The sequence below is a fragment of the Eupeodes corollae genome, chromosome 1 (genome assembly GCF_945859685.1).
Source record: "Eupeodes corollae chromosome 1, idEupCoro1.1, whole genome shotgun sequence".
In the NCBI taxonomy this organism is placed as follows: Eukaryota; Metazoa; Arthropoda; class Insecta; order Diptera; family Syrphidae; genus Eupeodes; species Eupeodes corollae.
This window is the reverse complement of record NC_079147.1, coordinates 145,900,465-145,911,408: the sequence shown is the minus strand read 5'-3', so window position 1 is coordinate 145,911,408 and position 10,944 is coordinate 145,900,465. Positions and strand designations below refer to the sequence as shown.

Here is a 10,944-nt window from a genome sequence, read left to right as displayed (position 1 = left end):
AATCTCTCCATTGCCCTTTTTTAGTATCATATTCGATCATTTGAAATATATAAATTACATACTGCAGTGTAAAGCCCCAAATACGAAAATAAGCGAATACAATTAAGTTAAGATGCGTTTATAATTGCGTTTCGTTGCTTTTTGTTTAGTTTCAGTAGGAATGAAAAAAAGAGTATACAACATGGGTAACTTCTTCTTTTAACTGTCCCGAGAGCTTCTTTTCGATTCGCAAGATGGAGTATAAAATTTGTCTGGTGTCGTTGTCAGTTTGGAAGAAAATGTTTCAACGTTACACTTTTGCAATGATACTACGAGTACATTAATTGCATCGAATCGTGAATACCCCTAATAAATAAAGTACCTCTAAATTAAGTACTTCATTTTTACTTTCAGCCTAGAACGCAGATCGTGCTAAATTTTAGCTCCCATACAAAATTCTTTACCTACATTTTTGATAAAATTTTGTATGAAAGCTATAATTTAGCTTGATCTACGTACTAGGCTTTAGAACAAAAATCTGAAAGTGGTATAACCTAATTTTGAAAAATTGGCTTATTTTGTCTCTCATATTTTTGTCTTAGGGAAATACATTATTTTAAACATAGTTTTATATTCTTGAATATCTAATTTTTGCAAAAAAAAACAATATAACTTTATTATTTTCAAAGCTTATGTGCTTGTTTTAGTCGATTCAAACCCAATTACAAAAAGTTTGATACACCACTTTTGCATTCACAGCCTCAAATATACCTTTACCAATGGAAATCGACCAGATAACTTGAGATAAGATTTAAGTATTAAATACAAATTCACGTACCATAAAACAGCACTTAGGCAACACTTTTTTTTAATGCTCGACTTTAAACATGGATTTCCGTGTATTGAATTTTGACGTTTTGTTAACGCCAAAACTGGATATTAGATTCGTAATTGGTATGTGAATTTTCTAAAGTCTGGAGATTTTCTTTTAACCTTAACACTAAATTTGATTATTAGTAAGGCCCAATATGTATATATAAATGTATGGTGGAGATAGACATTTAATCAGTTCGTTATCAGAGAAGGAACATTTTACATAAAATTTGTGTGTCAAATTTTCGATAAGGGAGTCCAAAAGATTGACATTGCTTTGTTCATGACGCCTATAAGTTGAATAACACCATGGAAAATCAAGCATCATTTTAAGAACTTTGTTTTGACATGTTTGGAGCTTAAGTTTGTGAGTTTTGGCACAATCGCACCAAACAGGAGCACCGTATAGGAGGATAGATTGGAAAATTGATTTGTACATTCAAATTTTATTTTCTTTGCTAAGTTTAGAACTTATATAGATTTATCTTGTCAATAGTTGTAGATATATGTCTGTGAAAATTGATTTTTTTTTCTATAATAACACCAAGATATCTCAATTTCGGACCAGTCAATATTAACAAAGCCCATTCGAAGTTGTACATTATTTGGGAGAAAACGATGTTTTTCGACGCCTTGTAAACCAAATAGCTTGCGTTTTCAAAGGATTTACTTTAATATTCCATTTAAAAAAAAATGTTTTCTATTGAAGAAAGACTCACTTGCAACGTATTGCAGGCGTCCCGAAAGTAAGTGCCGTGTCATCAGAAAACATTGCAATACCAATATTATTTCCAAGATTTGGTAAATCGGAGACAAATATATTAAAGAGGATGGCACCAAGTACTGTGCCTTGAGGAATTCCATATGGAATTTTATTTACTGAAGATAAATTGTCTTGTACTTTTACTAAAAATTTTCTCCCACTTAAAAAGCTTTGAATAATGTTTACTGTCGCCATTGGAAAGTAAAATTTAACAAGTTTGTGAATCAATGCGTCGTGCCAGACCGTATCGAAGGCCTTTTCAATATCCAAAAGTACTTTTCTACAAAAATTTTCTTTTACATGGTTTTTGATTCTCAAAATTTGGTGATTGATGCTATGGAAGGGTCTGAAACCAAATTGATAATCAGGCAGAATATTATTCGCAGTGAGGTGATTATCAAGATTTTCCTTGGTTATTTTTTCAAGTAACTTGCTTATAGAGCTCAGTAAGCTTATAGGTCTATAGCTGGCAGCATCATCTCTTGATTTACCAGGCATGGCAGTTTTCCAGCAATCTGGGAAGTAACTTAATTTAAGACAAGCATTGAAAATTAAAGTTAGGTATCGTAGGCCTGAGAGGGGGACGGATTTCAAAAGTGTATTGCTTTTACCGTCTATGCCAGGGCACTTCTTATTTTTTAAAATATGAATCAATTTTCTTACCTTACTAGGATTAACAGAATTCGAACCACTTTGTTCGACATTTGATTACGAGACAAAAATAATTGTATTTGATACATCAGAATGGAATGGAATTCTTGATATTTCATGATTCCTTGAAAAATTTGAAGCTAATAGGTTTGCTTTTTCTTTTGCCGTTATTAGCAATTCGTTATTCGATTTGAGACGGGGAATACTTGAAACTCTTTTTTTATATAACCTTTGCAACTTTCCAAAACGGTTTACTTGATTTTTCGAAGGAGCAAAGGAGATTATTCCAACGAGAGTTTCTGTAATTATGAATGACTTGATTTATTTTTTATTTATTTAAAAAAGCTTGAACAAATTGAATTGAACTAATTGTTCGCATACAAATCATCCTTATATCATCAGGGAAATTGCTTTCATTTTCACTTTCGAAACCTAACCTAAGTTAATACAACCTATTGTTCTCAAAAAATTAAACAACATTTATGAAAGCGACTAAATCACCGTCACCGATAATTAGATAATCACGTTACGTGAACCAAAAGCATTTAATTTGATGATCAACAATCAACTATTGCCTTGCGAAATTTCCCCCAAAAAGCAAGATTTAAAAAAAAGATTTAATCGAATAAGTCTCAGAAATGAGGAGATAAACAAAATACGGGCTTCGAAAGAAAACATTCTAGCAATTTTTTGTACGGATGGATCTCACAGTGAACAACAGAGTAGGCCACATTCTAGTAGACCTGTAGATAATCAGCCCTATCATGAATTCTATCTATCTATAGGAAACTACTTTTAAAAAAGCTATTCCCGAATATGTTCTTAGTGGGAAATCTAATAAAATTTTGTATTACAAACGTTTTTCGTGATTCTGTTTTTCGGAGTTCTTAAAAGTTTCCGATTGCGATGGAATTCTTGATAAGCCTAATTACGATAGAATTCATGATTGGCCTGATTAGGTATTTGGGACGTATCTGTTGATAAAACACAAGTTATATTGTTTTAATGAAAAAAGTATATTATTATAAATAATTTACAGCATAAGTTCTCTAGTTTTTCAATTTATATTTTTTAACCGGCAACCAAAATGTTTTAATTTTTCACAGGGAGCTGAGTTGCGTCATGACATTTTATTGTAATAGATTTCCTTTCTTGGTACTTTTTTGTGACACAAGCGTTTTATTACAATACATGATAAATAATAGTTTTAGAGTTATACAGTATTTTACATATATGAGAAACACTCTTGTAAGACTAATGAAATGGTTACATGAATTACCAAAATTTGTATATAAGAACAATTGGATATAAGAAAAAAAGATTCTTGGATTTTGAGACTTTCTTATATCCCTGTCGAACTGTAAAATGGTAGAATCAGAGCCTGTAAACCAGTTGTCTATAGCGTTCATAATGAGGACAACTAATGAAATTCGGTTTCATTTTCTGCAAAACTTCAAATGTCATAAGCTAACAAACCTTTACGAAAAAAACACTTATAAGTAAGGGTGCATATAATTCAATATTATGAACAATAATTAAGTGTGTTATCACACTCAGACGTTTTTAGAAAAATGCAAATAAGTGCGAAAGAGAAAGTAGGTGAAATAGAAATACTTTAAAAAGTCTCAACCCACGGAGTTCAGGATTGAGTATTGTCTTGGATTGTTTTTGACGTTTCTCTTTCTTGCCTTTCTTTGTTTCTTGGCGTTGCTTTATTATTGTTTCTAGTGTTCCCGAATAAAACCTTGTACGCAGCTGAAGTGAATTTTGTCGGCGGTCTTCAAGTGCAGAGCAAAATGAAAACGAAAACCACAGCGGAAAAAGATTTGTAGAGTTCTGTCAGCTGTCAAAAAAAATTGACAAGTTGTGACAGTCAGCTGCTGGTAAACAAAAGTGGAAAAGATTTCTATTTATAAACATTTTGTTGGGCAGTTAGTACATAGTTTTTTTTCATTTCTGCAGCTATATTACTCCAGAGGCTCGCAACAGCTGACCAACGAAGTTGTTTCTTTTTTTCCTCCGAAGAGAAATCAATTTTTTTTTCGGTTTATTTTTTGGAAGTTGAAGTTCACTGCTCGTCTTCGTGATGAAGACATCACCAATAACATCTTCAACATCCTGAGTTTCCGATTCAGAAATGTATTGTTGGAACACATTAGACAAATCCATTCTATTTTAAATTTTAAATCAAATACAAATCAAAGTCAAAACATCGAAAGTCACGAGTAAACCATTTTTTTTTTCAATAAAAAAATTAAACGTCAATTAAGCAAGCAATTAATATGCTGGGCAATTTAATTGAGAACGAAAAGAGTGGAGAATTGTACTAGTACAGCTATCCACTAAAATGACACATTTCGTCGTTCAGCAGCGTACTGAAAAACGAAACGCACAGCGAAATTTGTCATTTATGATTTTGTCATGTCATTTTTGTATGTGAAATTTCGTTTCGCATCAGCAGCGCACTAGGCTTAAACAAGAAATATGCCACCGGAAAATTTCAAGTTAAGGAAAGACCTTATAACCGAATAAATTTAAATGAATGGTTAAGAGAGTCTAGCCTGATATTTTAAGCTTTGCATTCGAAACTACCTGTTCATCCGTTGAAAAAACGCCAACTTATCAGCTGGCGATATTGCGTCTCTCAAAATTTTATTTTTTTAATGGCATTTTTAATGAACAACAAAAGCAGATTAAAAGTTTCTCCATTCATCCTTATATAATTTAAAAACGATGGTTTATCATTCGATTTTAGTTCTTTTGTCAAGAAAGTGAAGGATCCGAACTCAGATCTATTTTCTCTCCAGGGGTGCCAGCACGTAACTTGATAGTCTGCTATTACACGATGAATCTAGATGCATGCGACATCTTCGAATTCTTCTTTGTGATCCTATCCTGTTTCTCAAGTGCTATTACACGTTGAAACTAGAGCCATGAATCTATTTTGACAGTTCCCTTTCATTTTTATTTCGTCATCGACTTGTTTGTTTGTTTGTTTACTTTTATTAATCGAGAAAATTTTGTTATTCTTTAAAATCAATAAAAAAACATTTTTTTTTGTAAAATTTATGAGTTTTATTATATATAGAAAGGATTTATATTGACAATAATTGTGCGTAGTAAATAAAATTCCTACAAAATGAACTGTCCGTCGAAGTTTGCTTCTCGAACAACGAAACCATATGAAGAGAATAGCAAAAATACGAATAAGAGAACAGAGAAACGTCGAATTGTCGCAAGGAAAATTTTACCCGTGCGACACAGGTCAATTTTCTTGCATCTCATGTTTTCGATTTTTTTTTCTCTTTTGCACTTATGTTGTTCGAAGTGTCGCATGCATCTAGATTCATCGTGTAATAGCAGACATACAACCGAGTTTAGTCGATACAATCGAGCATTGGAAGCACACATTTTGGTTCAATCGAGCGTCCTCGATTGTTGCGCCATATTGGGCAGCAAACAAACTTCAAATTAACGTTTGAAACAAAAGTTTTCACTCGACAGAAATTAGTTATCGTCGGGAGCGATTTTTGTGTTAGAAAAATGGAAAGACAAAATAATATGTTAATAAGTAAAAAACAGACTGAGATTTTGACCAATTTTATGAGTTCTCACGTTGGTTTAGCGAGGGGAATTCTTAAAACTGACCAAGGGAGGAAAATATGAGAACCATCAACGCAGCCCAGTATTCCCGGTAGTTTAAATTTCCTATAATATAATAATACTCCTTGCTGTCTCCAAATTTAGAATAACTCCCACTGGCTAGGAGATTTAATGTTGCACAAAGCTGTAGAACTGGTGGAACTGATGTTCTTTTTCTGTCTTCTGGAAGATCTAACGAGCTGAGTATCTTGTGAAAACATTCCTTGTTGACTCTAAACTGCTGCACAAAGTTAACAAACAAATTGTTTTACAAATTTTATACATGATCTTTCTTTTTGAATATTTCCTCATTTTTACTCAATTCGAATGTGTTGCTATTATATCTCAAATATTTTCTTTTGATTTTAGCACTGGCACTTCTTCGCTTTCACCTTCACGCTCCGAATCAAAGAAAAACATTTCAGAAAAGACTTAAAATTGAATGAAATAATATAGTAAACTCATTTGACATTTAATTTTATAGTTCTCAATGGCTTTTTTAAGTATAAGTCACAATGGAACTAGTCTCAAATTACCTGCTGTCAAAAATAATTTCTTTCGAGTTGATCGACAATCCTCCATTGTATCAATTTACGTGCTGGCACCCCAGATTTTTGTCCAGTTCCCTTTTTTCTTCTGCTTGGAAATTTTGAAAGTATCCTCACAAAGGTCTAACACATCTTAAAACATTTCTTCATCAGATGAGATAAGAACAACAAATGAAAGAGAAGTGTCGAAAATACCTAACCGAAAAACATCTGAGTGTACAAAGAAGAGGGAACAAACTTATCGCACCCACACAAGCAAAACCTTTCACACCAAAAACTTGTTTCAGGTTTACAAACAAATTTTCGATTTGATTCAACTCTTTCAGTGGGATTGGATCGAGTAATCCTATTTCGATCCGATCCACGTATATACGGCGCTAAATCCTGATTCAATTCGGGTTGAAAGCTCGTAAACGCGGTAACAGAAAGTCTGAAGATAATAACACACTAAGCTTTATTATAAAGATAAGGGTTTGTCATTATGATTAAAAATGAATGTCTGATGTTTTCAACCATTGTTTGCCTTAGTTATGTCAGCAACGAACACAAAGTAATCCACACTGCCTTTACATTGTTCTATTCATCTAGTAAAAATTACATTATCCCAAACCAATTTGACATTCAATTAAAAAGCTGCATAGCTTTGTTTTATACGTTACAAATTTGAAAATTGCTTTTTCCCCGCAGAGGTAACATGACGAAACAGAGGTATTTGCAATTTTAGCTTAAAACCTAATTACAAGCAGATTTGGGACTTGTTTAAAATTATAAGTTTTTTTTTTTAATTTATGACAAGTCACTTGTGTTGTTTAAACAATATCGATTCACTTATTCTTAGAAGTTTAGATGAAAGAAGTTGTTATCACAAGGCTGCATTTGCGTTCTTTTATATTGTTTACACATTAACTAAAAATTACAATCAATTTTACTTAACTGTCCTCATAATCGGAGTTTGTGCGATTGCAAAAATGCATTTTAAGTCCGAACTGGGTGGAACTTGTTCTTCATTAGATCTCAAACCTTGTGATGTTCGCTAAGTTTATTTTCGAGCTTAAGCAGATATAGTACTTTAACATCACGTTAAATGTGCCCATGACTTAAACCGGGCGTCTTTTTTCTTAATTTAAATGATAATACTTTGTCTATCTATCATATCTTCTTCAGATCTGCAAGTGTGACTGACTTGAAAACAATTTTGCCACCTGTTGTCTGGAAAATTTTTCACATCGATATTGAAAAACTCTAAAGAAGTTCCATTGAAAAGGTATTCCTCCTCCGTAATAACACACACATAAGATAATTATAATTCACCATCTTTATTCTGAACAAATGTGAAGGTAGTGAGGATTTCCAAAACATTGTTCATTGTTTTACATTTCATAATAATATAGATATAATTTTATGTTTTGAATGTTTTCTTGAATTTATAGACGTTATCATAGAAAATTTGAAAACATCAAATTTTTAATTGCGTCAGAAAAATATAGTTTTCAAAAAATCGAAAAGTACTAAAATAATAATTATAAGGAGATTGTATTGCATTTAACTTAAAAGAAGGCTAACTTCAATTAATACTAGCAGACCAAAATTTGTGTGTATCTGGCAATGCTCTTGGATTAACTGAATTCGCCGCAATCAGCTGATGTCTGCACAACCCATAGATGTCAAATAGAAATTTTCACCTGTATCTGGTTCTGCAATGTTATTCCTTTTTTTCTTGGTTTATTTTTAATAAGTTTTCATTAGAATAAAATTCAAAATAAATAATAACTTTAGTAATATTTAAAGTATGAGTTAAAACCCTACGTACAATAAACCATCCGCACAAATGGAACAAACAATCAACAAAAAGCTACAAGGCTTCCAATTGATTGCCCAAGAGAAACTTCAATCCATATTGTGTTCAATACCAAATAAAAAAGACCTTATTTTAGATGCATCTCTTATTAAACCATTGGAACACATATGTGCAGCATCTTGGTTAAAGTACATAAGTATCTTAATGTTCATAATTCATAATTTATAAGTTTCCTATTGATAGGTTAAAAGGAATCCAGCGCATCTACAAGCTTGACCCTGAGAACACCATCGCAAGGCAAGATAATGTGCAGGTTTTTATGATAGCCAACACATTATCCACTTACCGGAAAGTTCTCAATCAGATTCATGCTCATGAAAGTTCTAAGCCTTCCGACAAGAATAGCGGCTTCAAGAGTTTTCACATAATTTGTGTGCCTAATTGTTATATGTGTTTCCAAACACTGCTCGAAGAAGAAGGACTTTTTGGTATTGTGCAGTTGCATCGATTCAATTGGGACTTGATTTATCTGGATAATGGTGTGCTTAGCATGGAAGTTCCTCAAGTAAGTTTACATCTTAATTTTTCTGGGTCATGAATAGTGAATTAGAATAAACAACATTCTAGGTTTTTAAAAGCGTTTTTATCCATCATGACACTTCAATATTGTCGTCCATGTCTCAAACTCTACGCATCTTCTTTATGATATGCGGCAAACCAGAGCTCATCTTATCCTACGGCCAACATTCGGAAGAGATCCTAAAGATGATAGACAATTTGGGGCCTTGGCCATCGGCGGCTAGTCGCTCTGAGCCGAGTGATTTCTCATCCATGGTTATAATAGATCGGGATAAGGATTACCCTTCAAGTCTTCTAACACCAGCCATTTATTCAGGGCTATTGCTAGAGGTTTTAAAATACCGCGCAGGAGAGGTTGAAATTTCAGCTAATTCAAATAAAATCTCCGTTCAAAAACTAAAGATTTTTGAAATTCCTCGTGAACAAATTCAGCCCCCTACAAATGTGAAAGAAAAAACTCCAATTATTCGACTCTGTTCGGCCACCGATGAAATTTATGCCGAGAATCGCTATCGACACTTCTCCCAAGCTAGCAGTATGATAAAAGCACAAGCAAAAGCCATAGGCGTCGAGGTTCAGAGTATAAATAAAATGAAAATAGACGAAATGCAAGATTATGTGTCCAGAAAGTTGCCGAAGGTAACGGAATTGAAAACCAAAGTCCTCAGACATCTGCAAGCAAGCGAAAAAGTCATAGCCGAAATGGCTGGTTCATTCCAACAGGTCCAATCGCTCGAAGAAGACATTCTCAACAATAACAATCGTAAAAAGCTTCTTACAGAAATTGATGAGGCTCTAACTACTAATGGCCAAAAGTACAACAGCATTCGCCTTATGTGTCTTGCCCACTTGTCGATGGGTTTCAGTTCGGAAGAATTGGCCACCTTTATACGGAACTACTGTAATTATTTCGGGCATCGGTACTTGCATGTGTTCCACTATTTAGCTAAATCTGGCCTCTTACCTCCTATCGAAGAAGAGAAGATGGGCAAATCAAAAATACTTTCAAACTTACCACTAGGCAAATTTCAACAGACCGAATTCCAGGCAAATGCAAATCGCCTCAGGCTTTTAGTTTCTACAGCGGGGGCAGAATCCAGCTATTCTCGTGACCACGAAGGCGGAGTCACTTGTCCGAGTTATGTCTTCAATGGACTATATATCCCACTCATTGCTCAGTTGGCTTCGATTTTGGTTAAGGCCACTGGAATCGATGATCTCGCCTTGAAACTGGGAATGGTTGAGAAAATACAGTTGCATTTGCAATCCCTGCCTGGTGTTACTAATATAAAACAAGTTCAAGCAATGCTTAAAAAAGGCGACGGCAATAGTGTGCTTCCGATGAAATCAAAGACAGTTTTTGTGTTCGTTGTTGGTGGTGTTACCTATGCAGAAATTGGTGCTTGTGAGCTTATTGGACAGCTAACTGGTTCAAAAATTGTTGTTGCTTCGAATCATATAATCTCTGGATCCGATGTGATAGCTTCTGCCTTTTAGAGATCCGTACATATGCCTTTTTATATTTTTCTTTTTCTTTACAATTTAGTCTCTCTTGAAAAAAATCGAATATTTTCATATATACAAATATATATTTATATTAGCTATTATTTTGTTAAATAATAAAAAAGACATTAGCAACTGTTTTTGGACTTGTTTTTGACTTTTCTTTCACCATGAATATTAAAGCAGCTCCCAAGACTAATCGGACACATGAAATATAAATCTTAGCAATGCATTTTCTCCAAGAACATTTTCGGAGAGTGTAAAACTTTATGATCATTATAAATTACATTTGAACACGTTTTTATTTTAAATAAGCCAAAATTAAACAGCAAATTAATATTTAAAAAAAAGCTACTCTATAATTTGACATCTCACACATTACTTTGGATTTATTTTTTTCCTCAAGGCGTAAGGTATTAAAGAAACAAGTTTTAACATACTTCAGGACTCTTTTAATCCCATATACAATGTTGGCCAAAACAAAAGCTACTTTATTTCCATCGATTATTAAATAATAAAAAAACTAATTCAGGATTCAATTATTGTACATTTTTGTTTTTAAAATTTTAATAAATATTTACAGTTTCTTATAGAGTGGAGAAGATGGA

At 33.2% G+C, this 10,944-nt stretch overlaps 1 protein-coding gene across 1 annotated transcript; it reads left to right on the top strand.

Annotated features, from left to right (window-relative positions):
* The first annotated feature begins 8,131 nt into the window (after positions 1-8,131).
* Positions 8,132-10,476, top strand: LOC129942322 (vacuolar protein sorting-associated protein 33B). Its single transcript, XM_056051195.1, has 3 exons — positions 8,132-8,442; positions 8,498-8,819; positions 8,882-10,476. The coding sequence occupies exons 1-3, from the start codon at positions 8,285-8,287 to the stop codon at positions 10,328-10,330; spliced, it is 1,929 nt and encodes a 642-aa protein (XP_055907170.1). The 5' UTR covers positions 8,132-8,284; the 3' UTR covers positions 10,331-10,476.
* The last annotated feature ends 468 nt before the right edge of the window (positions 10,477-10,944 follow it).

Bases quoted from the DNA above. Each gene is read 5' to 3' on its own strand.
- LOC129942322 (XM_056051195.1), top strand. From the start codon at position 8,285: ATGGAACAAACAATCAACAAAAAGCTACAAGGCTTCCAATTGATTGCC. The intron at 8,443-8,497 runs GTACATAAGTAT...TCCTATTGATAG, and splicing joins TGTGCAGCATCTTGGTTAAA to GTTAAAAGGAATCCAGCGCA. The intron at 8,820-8,881 runs GTAAGTTTACAT...ACAACATTCTAG, and splicing joins TTAGCATGGAAGTTCCTCAA to GTTTTTAAAAGCGTTTTTAT.